General features: G+C 31.7%; 4 protein-coding genes across 5 annotated transcripts in view; 2 read left to right on the forward strand and 2 right to left on the reverse strand.

The window, feature by feature from the left end:
- Nucleotides 1-1,091, forward strand: part of LOC123887296 (E3 ubiquitin-protein ligase At4g11680-like) — a 9,692-nt gene extending 8,601 nt beyond the window's left edge. For both annotated transcript variants that reach the window (XM_045936591.1, XM_045936592.1), the window contains exons 4-5: nucleotides 124-285; nucleotides 682-1,091. In XM_045936591.1, coding sequence (XP_045792547.1) covers nucleotides 124-285; nucleotides 682-855 — 336 coding nt within the window. In that variant the 3' untranslated portion in view covers nucleotides 856-1,091. The remainder of the gene's footprint in view (nucleotides 1-123; nucleotides 286-681) is intronic.
- A 3,029-nt stretch (nucleotides 1,092-4,120) lies between these two features.
- On the reverse strand, nucleotides 4,121-6,443 carry LOC123887299. Its single transcript, XM_045936594.1, has 3 exons — nucleotides 5,774-6,443; nucleotides 5,543-5,656; nucleotides 4,121-5,187 (listed from the first exon to the last, which is right to left on the reverse strand). Exons 1-3 carry the CDS (start codon nucleotides 5,807-5,809, stop codon nucleotides 4,288-4,290), a joined length of 1,050 nt encoding a protein of 349 aa, XP_045792550.1. The 5' UTR covers nucleotides 5,810-6,443; the 3' UTR covers nucleotides 4,121-4,287.
- Nucleotides 6,444-9,209: 2,766 nt separating this feature from the next.
- Nucleotides 9,210-10,717, forward strand: LOC123887300 (glucuronoxylan 4-O-methyltransferase 2). Its single transcript, XM_045936595.1, has 2 exons — nucleotides 9,210-10,168; nucleotides 10,271-10,717. Exons 1-2 carry the CDS (start codon nucleotides 9,249-9,251, stop codon nucleotides 10,299-10,301), a joined length of 951 nt encoding a protein of 316 aa, XP_045792551.1. The 5' UTR covers nucleotides 9,210-9,248; the 3' UTR covers nucleotides 10,302-10,717.
- Nucleotides 10,718-23,663: 12,946 nt separating this feature from the next.
- LOC123887301 (zinc finger protein SHOOT GRAVITROPISM 5) lies at nucleotides 23,664-24,498 on the reverse strand. The gene has a single exon (XM_045936596.1). It carries the CDS (start codon nucleotides 24,433-24,435, stop codon nucleotides 23,995-23,997), a length of 441 nt encoding a protein of 146 aa, XP_045792552.1. The 5' UTR covers nucleotides 24,436-24,498; the 3' UTR covers nucleotides 23,664-23,994.
- Nucleotides 24,499-25,244: the final 746 nt, after the last annotated feature.

Raw genomic sequence — 25,244 nt, forward strand, 5'->3', positions numbered from 1 at the left:
TATGAGTGGACATGATCACAATGCCTTATAACTTAAGAGTATTTAATTGTGAGATGTTTGTTGTAATATATGTGTTCATTGCCTTAATGTCTCTTTCCTTTTATGGTGGTTTGGGAAAAGCAGGAAGGGGCAACAAAGGAAGACATTGAGCAGTTGTCAAAATTCAAATTCCAAAGAAAAAGTAAGGAGAAGCTTGCTGGTAATACACAAGGACCTGTTGGAGGAATAATGATTGAATGTCAAGCTGATTCCCCAATTGAACGCGTGCTTGCTGATGAGGACGCGGTATGTTGTAAATTCTTCTTATGTGCAGGCAAAACATTGTCTAGTCCATTGACACAATGGTCCTTTTGCTGTCAATATTATTTCAATAAATATATTTCAAAGGGAAATCCACTTGATGCGCCACTATCTGGCTTCATTTTAACCTATAATAACAGAGAGTCGTGTTTTGAGCACATTATTCAGCTGGAGAATTATGTACATATTTTGTTTTTATCTGTACTTCTTCCATTCCTTTTTCTTTCCGAGTCTTTTTTCACTGCACCTATCACACTTTACGTTGGGAGGAATTTTACATACGGTTCAAGCACATGAGAATACTTGTTACAGTATATGATAAATAGTTTGAAAAAGTAATCTGGTTCTATATTTAATTTATTTTTGTGTGGTAAACTGTAGGAGTGTTGCATCTGCCTTTCTGCCTATGATGACGGGGTTGAACTAAGACAACTTCCTTGCGGTCACCATTTTCACTGTACCTGTGTGGACAAATGGCTGCAGATCAATGCTACTTGCCCCCTCTGCAAGTATAACATCTTGAAAAGTAGCAGACATGGTGAAGAGGAAGTATAGGAAATTGCAGAGAAGTTTTTAGCAGCCCCCGTTGGGGAACTTACATGCCTCTTGGTTGGCAGTATAATAGACCCAGCGTGTTAATATACTTCAGTACAGGTCTCTTAGTTGCTGCTGCTGCAGCTGTGTTTGTTTATCTCATAGTGATAGTTATATTATTTATTCTTCATTATGGTGCCTTTTAACTGGTTGTGTATATCTGATCATTGTACACCGGCAATAGTTTTCTGGTGGCAGTTAATGTTTTGATTGCCTTCACCATTATTATTCCCTGAGAGGTATACAGTCTTTTACAAACCCCTGCACAAGGCTGTATCGTCTCTCAGTATACTGCTCGAGCATGGTTAATCTAACCTGCCTCCTTGTTTCTTGTTGTAGCCTCTTGTATTAAAATCCAGGATGTCTTTGTTACTGGTTTGGCTACTTGTTTGATAGGTCGCCGAGTCTAATGCTACATGATAAGATCAAAATAGTAAGTGCTACAACCTGAATCCATGGAAGAGCTGAATATTTGTTGTCTTGTAAGTTGACAAATGACAGCTGAGGATTTGCTTAATCACATGACAGTTCAGAAGTCTGAATTATGGTTTTGCGTATATCTGAATTATGGTTGGAATTCTGTATGATTTAAACGTAATCCGATCAAGATTTCATGTCTCATGTATGTAGATTTCGAGCAAAATCAAAAGATTTAGGCTTTCATTTTCTTGAAATATTGATTAATTTTGAATGCTGCATGCGACACCTATGAGTGATTTTGTGACATCGAGTCTCATTGTCTATCTGTGATTTCGTTAAGGAAAATACTAATATGTGTCTCTATGTTATTGTTTAAGGAATAAAAGAAGACATTTTTGTATAAAAAGTGTGTATTGGTTACTTTTGACAAGCATTTGACTTGTATTTTTCAAACAAAATCTCCTATTTTTTGGTTAAATGTCTTACAAAATATTTTTCACTGAAGTTTAGCTCGTATTAATTTTTTTAAAGTTCACTCTTCTAACTATTTCTTGATTTTTTTTTTTGACACACAACTATTTCTTGATTTTAAAATTGGTTTTTGCTGTTTGTTTTTGTAAACTTTGCTTAGCATTTATGACAGACTTTTTAAATTATGTGGTATCTTTTAAATAGTTTATAGAAGGTTCACATGACCGTACACCAAAAAAAAAAAAAGGTTCACATGACATGTCAAGTGTTGAGGTGGATGGTTAGGGTGTTTTTTGTTTTGTTTGCTTCTTTGGGCATTCAGAGTTTCAGACTAAATCTCTCAGAACTATGAAGTTTGAATATGTAGTAGAAGTTTTTTTTTTTTTTTTTTTGGTTCAAAAAAAAAAATTCAGGATACATCACAACAATTTTTTTATATTACAACTAATAAATATTGATCATTCTTTATTAATGTATGATTATCAAGATCACTTTTTACAAAAAATAATACTTGCAATCCAAATATAGTTTAGAGTTTTCGTATAAGTTGTGATTATTTTCATTCGTATATTAGGATGTCAACAAAAGCATCGTTAAAAATAAAAATAAATTTTGTTTAATTATTTGATCGATTGAGACTCTTCTTTCTCATTACTAAAATCTATAAAAATAATATGACTTTTAAATTTAGTTCACTAGGAGATAACTCTATCAATTCAAGAAATCTAACGTCGTCACGAATTGAATCATGCACATTTCTACTACATTCTCACATCCATGTCTTATCTTTTTATACCCTTTATTTTCTTAGGATATGTGTTTAGGGTTAATTTGAACATTCATTTGATCACGAAAATGATATTTGAACATTAAATTTTGCCTTCTTCTTTACTGTTCAGGAAGAAGGAAGAAAAAAAATAGAAACCATCCATCCATGTTAAAAATGAAATCCAGATTATGCAAACTATACCAAATTGCCTTGTTTCACAGTTCATTTTATTTTATCATATTGTTTTGTTGATTAAGGTGATAATATTATAGTATAAGAAGTCAAATTAATTTTTTCTTCTCTTTTTTATTTAACAAATTAAAATGACAGGATAAAAAAAAGATTAGAAATAGTGATGTTGCTATTTAATCAGAAAGCTAACAAATATAAACGTGACAACACTACTCAACAAAAGATTTGGACGCACACAACCACTTGGATTTTGTAACTTGGTAGGTAATATGGAAGACTGGCATTCTCCAAAATAAGAAGTACAAGACAAATTTCAAGTTCTTGGAATCTAAGGATTTGGCATAGCCAAGCATAATTGAGCATATAAAATTAGATTAATTGAAGTCAAAGGTGTTGGTTGGTCTCTCAATTGACACTACTAAAAGATTTTAAAACTTCAACACAAAAAAAATAATAGTTTTGAAGCTTGGGTATAGTAATTTTGCTGAAGATCTTGATAGATCTTCTTAGTAATAGTTAAATTACTTTTGTTTTACGGATCGTTAGTTGGTTTAATGGTGATTGGAGCTGAATTTGGTATGGAGGATCACAGTTCAATCCCCACAACCTCGATCGGGAGGGGGCTGAAACCACTTGATGCCAGAACTGTCCCATAAACCAGATTAACTGATGGCGAAAACAAAAAAAAATACTTTCATGTTTTTTATTTTTTAATAGTAATAAAAAAGTTTAGGTGAGTTGTGTGACTTGTGTCTTAGGAACTCACAAGATTAGGATAAGCTTTAAGGCTTAAAGGGTATTGACAGAGATACATCTATATTATCTGCCAACAAAATCTTTATATCAATCATGTGAGAAATGAGTCAACTTCTTATTAGTTGGATTAGCCTCCTTGACAGTTAAATTAATCTTTAACTAAGTAGCTACTATGCATCAACTACTTTCCTAATTGAGATCATGTTAATATAAAACTTCAAAACAGATTAATTGTTATGGAAAATTGGGTTGGTGCAAAAAATGGTAGAAAGTATGGGAGCAATAACGGGCACCATAAAAATAAAAACCTTTTGATGTTGCGCGACTCCACCGCAGAAGACTTTCGACACCAGGATCAACAATGGACCCAAAAGACAAGACCATCAAGAGATATTGATGTCATATCCGCACTTAAAATCTTAAAAACATTGAATATATATAAGTCACATCTCTTATATATATTTTATTTATCTTATTCTTAGTCGACATGGTATGAATTTAAACAAAAACCAACCCAAAATCATAATATCAATAAATAAAAATGTAAACAAATTACCAAATGATGATGATTACATGTATGCATCCAAGCCAATAATCAGTGATTTTACTCTACATATATATGTTAAACCATTTATTCAATCTACAACAAATTACACAAGGAAAATTTCACAGTTTTACTTTTTAGGAAATCTCATGATACCAATTAAACATTGCCAATTGCTATGTAGTTCAAATATTATCCAACAATATGAAACAAGTAGTACTATCCTCATTCATCCATTAACCTAAGATGAACCATTAGAGGTGTCAAAACTTTTCTTTCTAACCAAAAGACAAGTGATTCTTGAAGGATTGGAATTTGTGTTATCAAGACAACATACTAAGAAATCAGGCCTATGAAGTCCAACATGTAACCTATCCTTTCCCACAACCATTGCAGATGCATCAAGCAAAACATGCCAATAGTTCCTATGAGCCTCAGAAACCCAATGCATTGTTCCATTCACATCTGCTATATAAGCAAATAGTCCTTTTGGACTAATCTTACATTTCCTCCTAAAATTTTGACTTAACTGAGACCCTCTAATCCTCAAATCAAGCCATGTCTTAGGTGCTATGAGAACCTTAGATTCCTTAAAAGAAGCAAATTCTTTGATATAATCCTCATGTTGTTCACCAAGAATTGTCATGTAATAGGTTCCCTTAAAAAAAGGGTAACTTTCTCCAACCAACATCATAGCATCCTTATAACTTGGAGTAAAAAGAACCAAATACTCATCATCAGGTAAACCACAATGCCTCAAAACCTTATTTTGAGCTTGAATTTCCGGTATCGAGATGAAACTTCCAGGAAAAGATGATTTTTTGTTGAGAATATCTAGTAGTCTCGACGGTTCCAATTGTGTCCTATCCAGTTCAGGTAGGTTGCTTCCAAAGGAAGGTGATCTTGGTGACTTTGTCATTGGTAATTCTGAAGGCTCCTCAGTGATGATAAAACTTGACATGTCTATTCCACTTCCATCTCCTTCAATTAAATTTGCATATTCTGGATACTTTGCTAGCACATATTGTTCTACATATTCCATTTCTTTCTGTGTGATTGGACCTGACCATCTTAAGTCGATGTCGCGGATTGTTGATATTGCTTCAGCTATGATATGAGCAGGAATCACCACATTTGGTTTCTGTTTAAATACCAATTATAAGTATTTTTTTTTGTAGATAAACGAAATGACAAACCATTGAAAACTCAACACACATAAAGTGGAGGGACCAGGGTTCAAACCCTGGTCATGGCGTCCGACCTAGCAATTTCGGCATTTCTGCCAGTTGAATTAAGATTTGTGGACCCAATTATAAGTCTTTTATTAGTTTCAAAATGGAACATATAACATTACACATGCATGTTTGGATTGACCGTGAGTTTTGCAGAATCACTGTGGACTACCACGATTTTGACAAAAGCTACCAAAATATCAGTGTCATTGTGATTTCGTCAAACTCACTGCTCTTACAATAAGCCTAGAGTTTAAAAATTACCTTCATGACCAAACTGTTTGACTTGGTATTCTCTGCTATTAATTTGTGTATAGGCCCAACAGGAACTTTATGAGTGCCCTTAACTTCATCATCTACCATATCCTGATATATTGCCTGAAAAATAGTTTAGAATAATTATTCAAACTTTTTAGCAGTTGAAAATTGAAATAGAACTAACAAGTATGAACAAACATGAATTAGAATGTTTGCTTTGAATTTTGATTTCTTTACCTCAGATCCTCCAAGCTCCTTGCTATTTGTTCCCATGATAATATTTGTCTTCAATCTTCACTACTTAGAGAAATTGAAGATATTGACTTTCTAGTGTTTAACACTTTGGAAAATCTCTATCAGAAAGATGCCAAAGAAAATCATAGGCCTTTTATGTCTTAACCAAAGCAAAGATTAGGTGATAACTAAACTTTTCTTATGGACTTAACCATGGTTAAGCTTTGTACCTATAAACTGGTTTTCATTTCTAACTCTATCAATTAATTTATGTATAGATAATAAGATTAAAGAACACGTTAGAAGAAGAGTTTTGAGGTGAAACTTTCCATTGACAACAACATCACCATATTTTTTAATTCAATAATGTAACATCACTATGGAAATTTTTTATACTATTTTGGAAGGAAAAAGACCATTTCATAGTTTAGTATTGGTGAAAAGTCAACACAGACATGGCATCATGTCATGGTTTTAACTTTTAAGGTAACTGTGTGACTGAATCTTTTTTCTAAGAATTATATTAGAGTTGATTATTTCAATTTTCCTTAATCACTGGAAAAGCTGTTTAATTAGTTAAGTACTTGAATTGAAAAAGACTTTGTAGTACTTTGGTCTGCTAGACATTGAAAATACATGAACATAATTTGGATGGGAAAAGATTTTGTCTAGTAAAAACTGCATGCACAATGAAATTAAATTTAACAATAAACAAATTCTGATTCCAGAGATTATATTCAACAGTAAAATTATTACTATTGTTATACAAACACTTGTTTATAATTGTACATTAGATGAAATCAACTTGTTATTAGTCCCACACTATACACATTCCTAGTGAGACTTGTATCTTTAGTTCTTTTAGTCCCAAGTCTCGAACCGAGTTTTTCAAAGTTGAAGAGGGAAACTCTCAACCAAGAGACCTCTCGGAAAACAAGCTTATTTCCTTTGGTTCTTTGGTCGTAAAATTGGCGATTTCATTAAGAGTTCATCTCAAAATTAAGTGAGAGAATTCTCTAAACTTGGAAAGTGGGACTCTCGACAAAATGGCAAAAAACCTAGCTGCCGCTTTTAATAAGGTCTCCCTTCCTGACTACTTTTCTTCATCGACAAGACTCAACGTGATACTTCGCTCAAAAAATCTGAGTTCAGTTCACTCAGACGAACGAATGTTATGTTAGTAAAAATCTGATAACATAGAAAAACCAATTCTATATTCTTATTTTCTGAGTTCAGTTCCATTTGGACGTACCAATGTTATGTTAGTAAAAAAAATTATAATTTGATAACACATGAAAACAAATACTATTCTTATTTTCTGGTATGAAAACATTTTTTTTTGGTGAAATATTTAATTGAAAGTTTAAAGGGAGATTTGTGAGAATATTCCACGTCTCTCACGCTACATGTTGGGCACACAATCAACAAAGAACTCTATTTTATTTCCAATGAAGTAATGAATACTGTATTATTGAAATAGGATGTGCCCTTCCTTAGTTGTGTTTCTCAGCATGATAGGCCAACAATAATAACAATCTTTCTAAATTAATTCTGAAAATTATCTTCACACCAACATATATTTGTTAATTAAGGGAAACTAATGAGGAGATTACAGATTAGGCATCAGGAGATTAGGCCGTTTAGAGATATATGGCTTTAAAAAAAAAAAGATTTGGACAGGGTCATTAAAACAACAACTATGTTTAGTGTAAGTGTAGCTTTTGGTTTGGAAATTTTCCACTAGTAACAACTAAATACTAATAGAAATTTCAAATTAACCTCTATTTCTGTTCTCTTAAAAGCTGCTTTTTACTCCTCAACTACCATATTCTATTTCATAATAATAGAGATATATTACTGCAGCGTCATAACGTTGCTCCGATTGAGGATCCTAGGCCGGTTCGATGGGAGAAACCAGAAGCGGGATGGATAAAGTGTAATGTTGATGCTGCGTTTGTGGTTGAGTCAGATGTTAATTCTATAGGTCTTTGCTTTCGTGATACCAATGGACATTTTGTGGCTAATGGCAGCAGTTTTTTTATTCCATAGTGGAAGGCGAAGCATTGACACTATTACATGCAATGAAAGAGGCTATCCATCGTGGATTTGAGCGAGTCCAATTTGAAAGTGACTCAAAGTTGTTGGTTGACGCCATCCATTCGAGAAGACGGGGCAATTCGGAATTTAGTTTAATTGTTAACGACATTATTCTTCTTATGTCATCTTCTGTAAACTTTGAGGTTACGTTTGTTAGGAGACAAGCAAATTTGGTTGCTCATACTCTTGCTAGGGCGGCCAATGTTTAAGCTAGTTTCCATAGATTTGAGAGTATTCCCTTATGTATTGAACATTTATTAGTTAATGATATGAATTAAGTTTGTTTGGTTCAAAAAATAAATAAATAATAACACAATTTCTAAAATAATATGTTAAATTAATGTTAGAATCGGAAGATAGGCCTAATTCAACCCTACAAAACCGGCAACTACTTATAAATTGTTGTTCAAGCTAACTCACATCCGATGTGGAACTTCTTAACACACTTCTCATGTCCAATACTATTGGACTTAGTGCGTGGATATAAATAGCGAATAGCTCGATAGCGGAAACCTGATAGCAGGTGACCCAATGGATCTTGAAGAGACTATGTATCTGATACCATCTTAGATGGAGAGTTGGACCTAATTCAACCCAACAAAACTAGCTTGTAAAATGAGGATTATCTCTTTGTATAAATCCATGTTCAAATCAACGGTACATCCGATCCGATGTGAGACTTCGTGGCTGGTGCTAAGTGTATGTTACATTTATTGCATTCAGTTTGCAAACAAAACTTCCAACTTATAATTGCCCTAATACATGAACTGCCAAAAAATTATTGAGTCATCATAATGTATTATGCACTTAAATTTGAAAGAGACTCAACAACCACCAACACCTTGGCATCTTCAAATATACTCATCATCACCAAACAATCACCAAAAAAGAAAATTATTCAATAAACCAAACTTAAGGACGCATGTCAGCACCAAGAGAAAAGATTCATATGAACATATCTTTCTATTAAAGACAAGACACATGATATATATATATATATATATATATATATATATTAAAAAAATAATATCCGGCCCGAAGGCCAAATAATTTAACGTATTAATTCCACTGTCCACTAACGAGAGTCCAATTGAAATCAGAGCAAAATTTATATGAATTGACTCAATGCAAAAATTTATACCAGAAGAATTCGAACTTGAAACCTAAAGAGAAGCTGGTGTAAATATATATTTGTTTCCCAAGCTCAACCGGCGATAACAAAAATTAGGTAACAAAAAAGTTGAAACTTGTAACAAAAGCAAAACCATTCCTTGTTCTCTACTCAACAAAGTGCACATAAGAATAGAATGTTATCATCAAAAGCACAAAACACAAACAAAGATGTAATGTAACAACATTAGTAAACCAAACGAAAAACAAAATGCCTCCTTCTGATATACTTCATTTTCGTCCTCTTGTTCAATTTTCACCTCCACATACAACAACTCAAGCACAAGAAAATCAACCTTTTATATTTCACAAATATCAAAAAATAACAAAAGAGATGAATCTCACAAAAAAGAAACTCATTCCTATCCTTGTTTTGTTCCTTTCAATCATATCAATACTCAGAATTCTAAGCCTCACTATCAAAACTACTTCATCTTTTTCTACTTCTACTTCATCTTTTTCGTCCTACAACAAAGTTTCATCACATAAACATGAATCCTCCAACATCACTACCATCCTCAAAGAGAAAGAATTCAAAGTTTTAAAAAATCTAATATCTCTTAAATCACCATGCAACATCCTCATATTTGGTTTTCAACCACAATTCCTTATCCTATCTTCAATGAATGAAGGTGGCGACATCGTCTTTCTCGTCGATAACCACGACAAACCAACAAACATGGTAACAACAAACTCCAACAACACTCAAGTACACAATTTCAACTACAATGTACCAACAAAAGAAGCTTATAAACTACTCAAACATGCAAGAAACAATCATGAATGTGGACCAAACCCAATATATCTTCAAACATCAAAATGTAAACTTGCATTGAAAAATTTGCCTGCAATAGTGTATGAGAAAAATTGGGATGTCATAGTGGTGGATGGACCGAATGGAGATTCGACCGAGTCGCCGGGTAGAATGTCATCCATTTACACTGCTAGTGTTCTTGCTAGAGGTGGAAATGGTTCAGATGTAATAGTACATGATGTAGATAGAATGGTAGAGAAATGGTTTTCTTGGGAATTTCTTTGTGATGAGAATTTGTTGTATTCTAAAGGGAAGTTATGGCATTTCAGAATTAGAGGTCATTTGAATTCCACTACATTTTGTCCTGTGACAACAGAGTAAGTACATAGAAAACTATAGTATTAAAGTATTTAATTTACCAATTTTTACCTTGAATGCACGGTTAATTTTTTTTCTTCTATTAATCATCTGGTTCTCAGGAGAAGGGGCTCCAGTAATTCAGAGTTCTAATGCATTGACAAATTTGTACATACAAGCCTAATATAATTACAGTGGCTTACATGAACTAGCTGTGAAGTAAATAACAGTAGTACTGATTAGTCATTGATTATATGAGATAATAGTAATAAATAGATAGAAATTATAACATTAATCATGTAAAAAATATATTTATAGTGTAGGCGCAGCATGAGCGTGACACAACTTGTGCAGGTGCTAGGCGCAATTGGCGCTCACCACTATCACTGCAATATGCGCGGTTGGCGCCTCACAGAGCAATTCTTGCATACACACACAAACTTAAGAAACTAAGATAATGGAGGAAGAAAATGATAGATGGAGAGTTTTCATTAGTTGGGAATAGGATGATTACAATTACAACATGTATTTATAGCAATGACTTGAATGCCAAGTAACTAACAAATGTTACTCTCGTTGGTTGTCATGTCGAAAATTAAGCTGGTTAATTGGTACAAAAAGAAAACTCAAAACGCACAGTAATTGCATAAATTTTGGTGACTGAACAACCAAAATTTCATAAATCATCATTTGATGTGAAATTTCTCAATAGGATATGCATTCCACTGGCCCATTTATCCAACAGGCCGATTCAGTTTGTTCAATACAAAGAAAAATTCTCTTTCCCCTCCATCCCTTGAGATATGAGTTTACCAGTGTTGGATTTCATTGGTGTTTAAAAAGGAATATCTGAAGGCTATCGTCTATTCGGTCTGTGCTTGCCGGTCTAGCCTCATTCCCTACCCCTGACTGTCTAGTTCGTTCGAAAAGAGTTTTTTGCCCTCGAAAAATTCATCCTATTCTGATTTTTTTTTTGCCGTTCACAATATCATTTTACACTAAAAAAAGTTCGAAAAATATTTTTCAAACTTTTATGCATGAGCAAAAAAGTTTATTTTTGGACGGGAGGGGGGAAGAGAATTTTTCCATTATAAACCTGGCCCCAAGTTCATTCGGCCCCTAAGTTCACTGGGCCGACCCAATTTCAGCAACTATTCAGTAATCTCATAACTTCAGAAATTTTCTCATCCTATCCACTCACTTTCTCGCTTACTCCCTTAGCGCGTAAAAAAATCTGGAAAATACGTTCCGAACTGTTTTTCTAGTGTAAAATTTACACTATAAAAAATTCGGAAAACGTTTTCCGAATTGCTAGGGGGTAGGGGAGAAAGTGAGTGGATGAGACGAGAAAATTTCATAACTTCAACATAAGATAAAAACTCAAAAGACAAGCTGACTTATAAATGCAATTTTTTTTTAAAATGCTCTTTAAGTCCTTGTTGCCAACACTTTTGATATCTTCTTATACATCTCGTATCGAAATTCAACTGCGAATAACAGGGCAAGTTTTGTTCGATACTTTGATCACATTTGTTTGCGAGTTGGTTTTTGGATGACTAAGTCTATATTTTAAATTATAGTTAATATTTTAAAATAGATAAACATGGTAAATGGTCATATAATACTATCATAGTTAAATAATTTTAAAATTTATTTCAGTCTTTTTAATTTAAAAAAGAGAACTTGAACCAAAAAAAAAAAATTTTAAAAGAGAACTAAGTTCTCCGGCCCATCCCCTCAAATGTGTTTGTTTCAAGGTATGAAATTGCATTCCTTGGAATGATATTCCTAGGAATATTATTTCCAGGAATAACATTCCTACTCATGTGTTTGGTTAAAATTTAGATTTCCTGGGAATGTTTTTAAAATTTATATAAAATAAAAAATTGAAAAAATAAAAATGCAAATAAATGTGAGTGGTAGTGGGAAGTTATGAGAAGTTATAGGAAGTTGAGTTTTATTCCCATGGGAATGTTATATTCCCACCCTATTAATTAGCATGGGAATAACAAGTGTAGAAGTTATGTGTAATTAACATTCCTGGGATTAAAAAATTCCTGGGAACAAACTTTCAAATCTTGAAACAAACATAGCAATGTTACATTCCAGATCTCATATTCCCAGGAATAACATTACAAACCTTGAAACAAACACACCTCGCAAACAAAGTGTTAAACTATAGAAAGAAGGTGTCATATGGGATTTCTAGAAAACTACTCTCTTATTTTAAAATGAATGTCATTCTTACTTTGCCAAACTTTTCAATTGAGCCCCTTAATTATTATTAGGCTAACTTGTACTTTTGACCCTCTAATTTTTATAAAATTATAATTTTGGCCCCTTAATTTTCATAATAACACTTATTACCCATAAGTTTCACAAACTTAATTTTGATCTCTCAACTTTAGCCCCCTTTTGCAAAAGGATGGCCCCCGATTGATTTGGACCAAGTCAACGCACATAACAAGTGACTCACATGTCATTTCAGCATGTGAGTTATTTGCCGCATGCGCGTTAACTTGATCAATGGACCAAAATTGCAAGTTTGTAAAACTTAGGGACCAACAATACTATTTGGTAAAAATTGCAGGTTTGTAAAAATTAGAGGACTAAAATAAATATATACATTATTCTCAAGAAACAGGCCTATCAAAAGTATAGGGTTAATTTAATAAAAGTGTTATTTCTTTTAACATCATAATTATATTTCTTAATATCTGTCCAAAAGCATTAAACTACATTTGTTTTAAGATGAAGAGAGTATTGAAAGAAATAGTAACCAAAAATATTTTACAAAAATGACCCACATGGAAAAGGACAATATATATGGAGAACAATGACACTATCTAAACTTGAATAGTCAGATTCTTATGATTAACGGCTAGCTATACATACACACCAGCACAGTCACAAACAAAAAAGGACAAAGGAACTTCGCTCGAATTTGGTGGAGTAAATAGTAATAGTATGTGAATCATGACACAAGCACATGGAAAGATAAAATCAAATTTTATGAAAATCCCATTTAGATGAATGAGATGTAACCGGTGGTGAAGCTAGACTTTTTTTTATGGGAGGGTCATGTTTTTATTACATATATATGTTTTCATCATAATATTAATGTATATTAATATATTATTAATGGTATAATAGTTAGTTCATTTCAATATTGTTCACAAAATCAGAGTTCAAAACTGTCATTTTAAAATAAATATAATATTAGTGTATTTTTTGTTAAAACATAGAGAAATAAAAAAAAGGCCAACTATAGAATTGAGTTCACATCAAGAAAAAAATATGATAGCATATAATATTAGTGTATATTTATTTTAAACTGTCATTTAAATGACACACTATAGAATTGAATTCACAAAAAGAAAAATGCATAAAAAGTAGAGCTGAGCTTCTGGATTTGGGTTCGGTGCGGTCAGGAATTTAGTGACTGCAGTGCAGTCGGCCGCGTCCAGTCCGTCTGATCAAGATCAGACATTCCAAAGTTTAAGATTAGATTTTATAATTAAAATTTGATCTTAAAATCTGAGTCGTCTGATCTTGATCGGACGGTCCAGATTTACTGACTGCGTGCAGTCAACTGCACAGAATCCAAATCCCTGAGCTTATTAACCATTAAAGTGTATCACACACACATATATAATATAATTTTAAAGGATAATATATAATGTACTAACATTTAACTAAAATTATTTATATGTATTTATGAAAAATGAATTAAGTTTAGGACGTTATAGTCAGCTCAATATGTTTGATGTGACCAACATATTTACAATAAAACTACCACAATTGATGAAATATTATGAAATGAAAGTAGAAAATATTTTTCTAAAATAAACAGAAGATAAATCTTTGAGTTTAGCAGTAATTAAAGTGCCCAAATCTTATTTGTTGAGATTTAATAAGTGATTTGACTTTTTTTGTCCACTTTTGTGTATGGTTTCTTTCTTTTATAAATGATTATGGTTACTATAAGAGATCGGTAACTATTTTGAGAAGAATTGTTTTGTAGAAGTTGTAGTTATTATTTATATAAAAAAAAAGAAAATTTTATGATTTTTTTCCACTGTTAATATCCGGTCTATTGGACTACTTAAACTGATTTGAGGTCAGTTTTGAAATTTGGACTTCAAGCTGGTAAGTTTCTCTATTTGGATGGCGGTTGCTTAGTAATCGTTTCCTGACAAAGAATAATTTGTTGAAAATGTGGTGTTCTAAACGAGGATGCTTTTTGTGTATAAGTGATTGCGGTAACTTTTTTTTTTTCTTCTTGAAGAAGTTAAATTAACCCACACAAACTACACTAGAGATAATCGAACTTGAAATATTAAGGAAAAAAATACACTCACAGGTCCCAAACTAATAACATCAGACCAACCCAAGTGGATTTGATTGTGGTAAAATTGAAATCGCAAATCACTTGTTTTTTAAACGTGGTTCTTTTAGGGCTGTTTCCTCATGCAATTCAGTTTAGTGGTTTTCATTTATTTGGGAGGGATGTTAGTTTGGTTGTTAATCTTATTTGGAGTTAACTCGTAACCTTTTGTTTTGAGATAGTATCTATGGTATGTGTGGACCCACCGGCGGCTAATAGAATATAGACAGACATAGCAACCAAACCATGTTGCTTCGTACGGGGTTTGATTTTTGGTGTCGTTGAATCCTTAAGCTATACTATTGTTGTTTACTTTTTTGTGTGTTAGATTAGAGGAGTACAACAAATATAGCTTATAGCTATTAGCTTCTTCTCTTTTTTTGTTGATAATTTATAGCTATTAGTTTCTTTTTATGACAAAATTATATATAGCTATTAGTTTTTTTGAAGGAATATATATAACTATTAGTTGCTATACCAGTAGTTTGTAAATTCATATAATTAAATAATATTTGGTTAGTTTTTCAATTTTTTCACGAGTTTATAGTTTCTTTTTATTGATTTATAGTTATTTTTTTTAAAAAAAAATTATTCATGTTATCTTAATTATTTATTTTTTTATAAGAAAAATACTATCTTAATTAATTTTTTAATTAAACATATTCTTTTTATGTTTATAAGTTAGTTTAATTATTAACTTTATCAAAAACTAAACATTCATTAAGGTAATTAATCTATTATAAATCAACTAACTTATAAATTATACGCTATAATCCGGTTTATAAAACTATCAACCATTTTTACCAAGTTGAGCCAAATTCACTTAGCATTTGTGTTAAAAGAATTCTAATATGATATCACAGTCCAAAATGTATTGGATCACCTGCTATTATGCTTCAGCTGTCGGATTATTCACTATTTAATCTACATACTAAACTCAATAATGTTGGACTTGAGGGTATGTGTTAAAAATCTCACATTAAATATGAGATGACATGAACATAAATTTATAAGTAGAGACAATTTTCATTTTATAAATCAGTTTTATCACGTTGAATTAGACCTTCTCCAGAATTTAAGAATTTGTATATATAAAAGTATTTTCAAGTTGTATCTATAAATTTTAAACAACATGGCATGGCATGGATTGGTAAAAACAAAACACAACACGGCATGAATCCAAATTTAGTTGTGAAAGCAACAACAGGATTAAGCAACAATGCAAGTTTAGGAAATCCAAATTTTGTCACAATTAAGAAAAAAATTGCTGATGAAATTGTTTGATTTTATCCGAAGAGGAGAAAATGGGTAGACTATTAGACATCTCTTCCAACATGAAAAGCTTTTCACAATTGGAAGATGCTGAATAACTTCTCAAAGATTGATGTCTTAAAAAGTTCATCTGCAAATATCTTAGGATAACATTTTAATGTTTAGATGGACACAACTTCAGTAAGAAACTAAGAATCATATGCTTATTTTTATGTGATCGTATATATATGTATAAAATGTACAAAGCTAATAAGCATAATAGCAAAGATAAGTGTGTCAGATATGGATACATAAAAAATATTGTTCACTAATCTGTGACAATCATTAATGCCACTATCACAGAAATCTACATGGTCCACTCAAATAAAACACTTGAGCCAAATCAATAAAAGTCGGTCCAATTGGTAAGCGGTTGACTTATATTCCATAAAAATAATGGGTTTAGCTTCAATTACGGATATGAGATATTTGTATATGAATAATATGTAAGTACTTTTGTTAATGCTATAAGTCGTGAGACCTATCCTTACTCTGTCGAGTCTCTAAGACCAAGCTCACTTAAACTTTTAATTATAAGAAGCAAAAATATTTGAGCCAATGAAACAAAACCTTTGCTATCAAATTCAAAAGCAGAATCTAATTGCCAACTCACTTAAAGTGCAAGAAGATTGGGCATTAAACTAGTAACAAGAGAAAAAGTCCAATTTTGTGGAGGTATGATTGCTGAGATGGGATGGGCATACAATATTTCCGGCCTCAACATGTTTATTGTCAAGTGATTAATTTGAGAGTATGATTATCTAGAGTTTAGTTGGATTATAATTAAAATAAATTTATAGAGACCTATTTTGTCTTTTTGAGATCGAAATGAAGAATATCAATATTGGTGTCTATATAGTCTGATCATCTACTATTAATATTAGTACTTCAACTGTTCAACAACATCTTAGCAAGTGGTGTCATTAGAACTTTAGACTTTAGCATTTGTCTTTTTATCACTAAATTAAACCCTTAAAAGTTTTTTTTTTTTTTTTTTACAAAAACCCTTAAAAGATTATTAAAATCCATTGCTTGGTAAAATTAGAAAAGTAGATGAGTATATCCTCCTCTTCCGCTCTCTATATATTGCAGTTACTCTTTTTTCAATATAAATTCTCTTCAGTTTTTTATATTCAGTCCTCTTTTTTTCCTAATTCAATAGTTAAATGAGAGACAAAGAAAAAAAAAAAAAGAGACAAAGGGTCGGATAAATGGTCAAGATTTTAACAACATAAGGAACGTGAGAGAAAGTAATGGAGATGACCTAAATCCTTTTTTTCACACATGTTATTTAATCTGTAAAGAAACATCATCATGAAACTCATGTGAAAAGTTCAAATTTAGATAAAAGTATTTGACCTAATAATATCGACATTGTCAATTAAATTAAGTCTTATAGACAAATAATGCTTTTATTTCCATTACTACATGGTATTTTTAGAATAATAAAATTACTGTTTGTTATTTTTATGAGTTGGTTGCATTATAAAGCTAAAACAACTTGTGCAAGTATAAGATGTGCAGGTGCAATATATTGAACAAGATGTGTCAGACATCTTATTAAGGGGGAGAATACATGTACGTGCAACATGTTGAACAAGATGTCCCAAACAATGGTGTAGGACATCTTGCCCCTGTACAGCAGGCTGAAGAACTTAAAGCTTATCCAAGGCGCGTGCGAGTTACTTCAAAGTTTGTTACAAGCGTTAATTCAAGATTGCCAGCTATTTAATAGTGAGATAATAAAGTTTGTTATCGAACCTATGTGTTAGATATGATTGGGGTCATAACCAACTTTGATAAAGGATGAGATTAAATCTTTTATCTTATGGAGTTTGTTTTAAAACTGAATCATATGAGCTGACATCTCACAATCTCTACAATCAAGAGGAGGTGTCGAAAAGATTAACATGAATCTTTTATCCTATGAAGGAAGTTTTAAATAAAAAGTTTGTTTTCAAACTAAAATCCCTATTAGTGTGCATCTCAAAAAATCTACAAATCAAAAGGAGAAGCATGCCTATAAATAGAGACTCAAGCATTCGTTTTGAAGCACGAGCAATAACTAAAGATTGTGAGTCCAAGACCTTGTGCCCATTGTGCAAGGTATTCAACTAGGTGATTAAGGTTTAAAGGCGTTAGGTTCTTAATTACTTGGTGGTGTTGTGGTTGAATTATTATTCAACTTTATTGAAAGAACGACAAAGAAGAAGTTACCATCACTTGTGATAGTTGTGAGAGGAAGTTGAACAGTAACTCATATCTAGGAGAGTAGCTCTTAGGTGGAAAAACACTAGGATTAAAAAAAGGCATACATATCAATAGATTTTGGTATGTGTTGTAAGACTAAGTATTAATTCGGAGTAGTGAGTTTCTCTTCCTGGATTGATATCCCCAAAGTAGGTGTGGTTTGCACTGAACTTGGTTAACAATTACTTGTGTTGTTTATTGCTTTCAGTATTTTACTTCAATATAATTAAATTGATCCCGTGATCAAGTTGTCGAACCAATTGTCTGAGACATCTGGCAATCTACACAGTTGTCCCATACATTGTGTAAGACATCTGTTCTGCCGAGAACAAAATTTTACCGTTTAATTTGCAATAACTTGAAAGGTGAATTTTTTTACTATTTTGTTTCTTTACCAAAAAATAAATTGTACTCTTTTTGAAAAGAAAAAAAATTGAAAAGGGAGAAATATTATTAATACCATTGTCATTTTACTATTGTTTCATAAGATTTGATCGTTGTCCCTTGATATTATAGAGTCAAACGTTATCTTCATACTATTATAAAGTCAAATTTTTATCACGTAACCTCATGGACGAATTTTTGACAGATTGTCAGCCAACATTGTTAAAAATATCGTATTCAATATATCGAATTTTAGAAGAATCATCCTTTGATCTTAAGCAATTGTGCTTTGCTGAGTATCTACTCCTCGTATTATTTTCTTGTAATTCGATTTTGACTTAGGCCTTTTCTATTGCAAAAAAATATATCAACAAAAAAAAATATTGTATTCAAAATGTCGATCAATTAAGCACAAAGCATGTCTATATGCGAAAGAGATTTTATGAATTTCCTTGTATTTTTTAATGTTACAAATATTTTAAAGCATTTAATTATGAATATTTTGTGTTAAACTCAATGCACACATATTTGTTGGCCCCTACCACGATTCAAGTCTGGTTCCGCCCCTTAAAACATATAGTTAGTTGATAATTAGGGTATCAATTAGTAGTTAGTTAAGTCATATTTTTACATCCACTTTTCTCATTTGTAATATTTCTCTTTTATCAATATAATATTTTCGAATTTTTCTCTCTACTTCTTTCATGAATGTCATATTTATTAACATCGTCCATATACATACCCAGTTTATTTACAGCTAAATAGATGGATAGAAAAAATATTAAGAAAATGATTTACTAACATATTTAGTGACACATGATCATTTATTCCCTCATTGTAGAATCCTCCCCCTAGAAGAGTTTTAGTGCTACAGATCTGAACTTTCCTACACTTTGGGAAGCTAGCTACTACCTTTATTCCTTCATTGGTTAACTGATTTGATTGAACAATCTTCATATCATTCCATTCCATTTTCTTCTTTTCATCTTTGCTTCTAAGATATAGTTTGAATATGGTTCCCTCATTTTTGGAAATCTTTTCCTCCTTTATGTTACTGTGATCTTCTTTCCTCAACCTGCAACCTTCACATGACAACTTCTATTATCATTCATTATTTCCTTTCCTCTCCTTTCCAACATACAGTAATTGACAAGTTTGAATTGTAGCTACTAGTACAAAATAATTTTATTGTATGTTTGGATTGTTGTCATCATGAGTTTGACAAAATTTATCCTAGAGGTCTAACAAAATTATGCATTGTAATTTTGTGATTCTAAATATATACTAATCATCTATTAAATCTACATTATTTTATTTTTCGACAAAAATTAGAGTGCAAAGCAATATCACATGATAGATCAACTATGTTAGTACCTCAAAAACGTCATCTATCATTTGCACCACCCTAATCATTAACATTAAAGTTAAAAATAAATAAAAAAACCATAGAAAATAAAGTTTGGGGGACTATGCCAAAACTTAAGATAATAGAGAGAGAAATAAAAACAATAAATTTCTTGTTAAAAACCTTATCAAAAAATTTTAGAGTAATAAAATCACGGTGAAAAGAAAAAAAGTGCAATTCAAAGAACAATCAACAAAATCGAAAGAATTGAAGATAATTTTTTGTTCTAAAAAAGTTATCCCTAATATAATTAGGAATAGTATTCAACCAAATAAATTCAAGATAGTAAAACGCACAATTAGCTAATTTGCCAGCACAACTGTTTATAGCTCTAAATACATTGAAATTTTTGTCTTTTGGGATGATTTGTATTTAACAAATATTATACTCAAAATCACCTTAACCCACCGCAATTTTGTCAACAAAATTAAAGTGACACCGTGATTTTAAATGGAATTAGATTTTAAATTCGTTTTACTTTATAAAGCTGTTTTTTAAATTTGAACCGTCCGATCTCAAATCAACGATCATGATTGATTACAACGTGTAACTACATTTTTTTTTTGACAACAATGATTAATCCACATATCCATTTTAAATTGATCTTCATTTCAAATAATGACGGTATAAAAAATCATTTGCATTGGAACATCAATAGGGATTCCCTTGTATTGTATTGTGCACTGCATATCCCTGCAATGCCGAGTAATCAAAATGATGTATCTTTTTCTATATATGATGGTTCATTCATGCATGTTAACATCATATATGTTACATAATAGATATGATTCTCCATAATACTATTGCAATAAACAGTATCACTTGACAATTATATGAGGACAAACTGAAAAGACAAATGTTAAGGTTTTATCATGATGACTAGTTTGATGGTTCAGTATATATATGTCCTACATCTTTATCGTGCTTTCAACTTTCTGAACGATAATTGATTGATTGTTCTAGCATTTCTATGATTGTAACCAAATAAAATATAAAAGACAATTTAACCTGTGATTTAGCATGGTCATATGTCGGAAGTACGGTTTGATGGATCATCATTAATTCATGCATATGATGGTGATACTATATATGGTTATGTTATTTTTAACTATATATGTTAAGATTAATTATTCATACAACATTATTGTTTTTATCCCCAAAGAGTAATGGTGTGTACTCATGGACAACAAAGATGTACTCATTTTTTTTGTTAAGAATAGTTTATCTTTAATTATACTCTATCATGTTCTGATGATTTTGAAGCTTCATGAGAAATTGATATTTGAAGTTGTAGTGTCAGCTACAAACAAAATTTTGATTTTGATGTGTTAAAGATTTATAGCATGATACACGGTACACTGGAATTAAATGATAATGACTTGTATACCTTATCATAAGAGAAGGAAATCGTTAAAAAGTTTGGTATTAACCTTCTGATTTTCAGAAAATAAGATATGATAATCTAAAGTTTGACCTCAAAGTAAGTAAAGTTTACCTAAAAATTATTTCTACCAAGAATCAAACTCGAGTTCTCCTGAACAATTCATTCCAAAAGGAGCTCATTAACCCGACATTCTAAAAAGTTTGAGAATTATTCCACTAATAGTATATTTTTTATATATAAAGAAAATATACTATATATTGGTGTATATTTCTCAGGTTTCTTTGACAAAATATATACTATATTATGCATAGTTCTCAGGTTGGCCTCATACAATTAAGCACTAACTAATATAGATATTTTTATATTTGTACATTCTTAATTTTTGCACTTTCTTATTTTAAAATGAAAAAAATATTTACCTAATATCATATGAACAACGTGCAAATATTATTGATGTTTAAATGGATACCATGCAATAACTTTCTTTTGAAGCAAGTTGTGCAACTGTTGGTTTGGTACCACTATTAGTTAGTAAGCCAATTCATGAGGTAATATAACAGATAATTATATTGAGTACTTTTTTCCATTAAAGGGTTAATTAGTTGATGAGTAACCTCGTAGTGTCTTGGTCATTGATTTCAGATCGGTTGATTCATATATCTTCACCAAATTGTTTGAGAATTATTCCACTAATTATTAGTGGCCGGAATTTTACTCTTTACGTGAATAAGTGATATATCAGGGTTCGAACTCTAATCTCTACAATAACATACAATGCCCCTCCTTCCCTTCCCTAATGAAAGAGTCCACCGCCTGCCTTAGTAGTCTCAAATAGGGGCGGCGTGCAGGCCTGCCTAGTTTTTTAGTAGGTGTGCAGGCCCCGTCAATTCCTTTGAGTTTCGGTTCGATCTTGCGACCATACTCCCTAGGAAGAGTGTTTCACGCGTTAGCCTGGCCCCTGATCCACGTAAACCAAGGGCGAACACTCATCGTTTACGGTCTCTATCAACTGAGCTTTTATTTTATTTTTAAAAAAAATGCCGTCAACTATGCTATGTTCACGGAACTATGTTCACATAATCTATATCATTGATTTAAGATCCAATGATTAAAATTAATTAATGATAGTGTCACATGTATATGGAATATATCCAAATCTATATATAAGTCTTGATGATTGCGACTTCATGCCTTCCTAACGTTTCTAAAATGAACTTTATCGCAAAGTCTATGATATGTACCCACTAGATACTTTTTTCAGTTCATAATAGAATCAAAGTAGCCTCTGTATTATTGTATCATCACACCCTTCACAATTTTAGAGTGTTACGTTACTACCAAACAGTGTACTTTGACAAAACTTCAATTTGATTAATTTCAACACAACACATATACACAAATATTAATTGTAATGTTTTGCCGACATTAATTGTGTTAATATATTTATTTCCCCTAATCTAAATAAAAAGGTTGCTGACATATGAAGCTAATAATTTGTTTACTATTGTTCCAGTCTTGCAACATCTTTGAAAAAGAACATAACTGTTCATATTGTTCTGAATCATAGATGCTTTTGGTCAAAAATATCTGATCCTAGATAAACAGAAGTGGTGGATGTTTGGTTTATGAATGAGAAAAAGTTAAGAAGTTGAATACAAGTGGATACAGACATCTTTTTATATATGTGATTGGTTCTATTACTATGCTTTTTGTTCTGTTTCATTTGTTCTATCGTCATCGAATTCCCCAACTTTTCACCACGTATATGTATATCGTCCACATCCTGTTAAATTATTCGAGACCAGTTTCAATCTCATGTCTCCTGTTTGGAACATTACCTTATTCATCATACTAGCTAATCATTAGTATTACAACTTCATAATGTTCTAGTTCTAGTTCTAGTCCTAATTCTAATTAATTAGATCCTAACCAATACTCCTATAAGCAAATATATTTCTGACCAACTTTCAATAAAGAAACATGTGTTGCTCCGATCGGCACCGGTCTCGTTCTGTGTATAGAGAAAATTTGATCGGAAAGAAAGAATACTAGTTAGGTTAAAAGTTTCCTATCAGATGAAATATAATCCAGATATGAGTTTATAAGTCACTTTATAAGTCAGTATTGTAAGGATATAAGTCACTTCAATGGTTAGAGTTCAGTCTCGTAACCTTAAGGTGCCAAGTTCAAATTTTATCAGGGACAGTTCTAAAATGGTCATTAATATCATTTTGGTTAATAAAAAAAGTTAGACTTAACACAAATTCTAAAATAACATCAGAGTTTATCTAAGATTTACTGAATCATTTGTTTTCAGGTCATCGCTATCGGACCAGATGCTCAAGTCATGCTCCGGTATCTGCAAATTAAAGTTTATGTAAACTACACAACAAATGATGTAGAGATTGATCAGGTACTACTACCACATCTTCAATTCTGGAAATTTTAACCTATCCATAGATCATTAACAAAAATGAAAAAAAGAAACAGTCACAAACAAAACACCATGAACCAAATTCAGGTGAAACGTTTACATATACAACACGGAACTTCTTATAAATAACTAACAAACTCAATTCCCCGATTAATTAACTAATTTAACATAAACCATATAGTTCAAGAAAAACATGTTAATTAATTAAAATATTAATTAACTAATCGAGTAATTATTGTTTTTTAATTTTAATCAAAGATATGTTAGAGATCATAGAAAGATGAATTCAATTCAAGCAGAAGCAGGTCTGAATCTCTGCCTACAAGAATGACAGGTAATTTCCATACAACTCGAATCAACCTGTCTTGTTGCTCTTTCTTTGATCCTTTCAGCTCTTTCAACTTCTTCTCTCGCACGCTCCCACATTTGTCTCGCACGTGCGAACTCTGATTGCGCCATTTCCATCTCTCTTCTTGTTAACTCCCTTACTCTCTCCGCGTACGCCTTTTCCATCGCCGCGAGACGGATTTGCTCTGATGCTTCCCATTTTAGAGATTCTACGCCGTCGCACATCAGCATCGATGGTGGACCGACGCTGATTGAGAGCTGTAGGTCCAGTGATGGACCGCCGCGTTCGGATTTTGAAGATGAGGATGATCGGAGACGGAGGAGGGATGAATCGGTGCGCGGTGGTGGGAGAAGATCGAGTTCTCTGTTTAGGTGATTTTCCATTTGAGAGAGAAATGGAAATGTAGAAGAAGGAAAATTGAGAGAGAAATTGTGTAATGAAATTGATGAATGAGTTTTGGACTCAACACTCCGTAGCGGGAACCCATTTATAAACACCTTCGCGTACGAAATTACCACTTCACCCTTCGTATAAGTCCAATTTTCAATATATATTTTTTTGTACAAATCCAATTTTCAAATTTAATTTTAAAAAATTATCATTGTATTATAATTCTTTTTAATAAACGGTATGACAATAGCTATAGAAACCACGCACGCATAAATGAAGGAGTCGGAGTATGAACTTTGACCATAGTATCCGACTTAAGATGACCTCTTCAAAGTGGTTAGTTGGAAAGAAAAAAATGTGAAATTTTTTTTTGAACAAGAAAAAAAAAAGTGAAATTAGTTGGCTAGCTCTATGAATGGAATATCGATCCAATGAATTATACTTTAAGATAGAAAGAGTCGTTAATTATATCAAAAAGATGTAGTGTCCGGTATGTTTAAGCATTATTTGTAACAAAAAAAAAATATGATTTTTGTTTTATCTTTTTCGCTTACATGTGAATTTTCTATGATTATTTAAATATTTTATTTATTCCAATTATGATTTTTTGTTTAGTAGTCTAGGATTTTTTTTAAAAATATTATAGTCAGTTTTTGGACAAAAATATTTTTTTTTGAATCAAACAAACTTAATGCATTTCATTAATTATCAAAAGTTCGATACATGAAGGAATAATTTTAAATCTATGAAAATTAGTCCAAGAATTGGTCGTCCTAGCTAAAGTGTGAGCAACCAAATTCAA

This window comes from Trifolium pratense, linkage group LG5 (genome assembly GCF_020283565.1).
Source record: "Trifolium pratense cultivar HEN17-A07 linkage group LG5, ARS_RC_1.1, whole genome shotgun sequence".
NCBI lineage: Eukaryota > Viridiplantae > Streptophyta > Magnoliopsida > Fabales > Fabaceae > Trifolium > Trifolium pratense.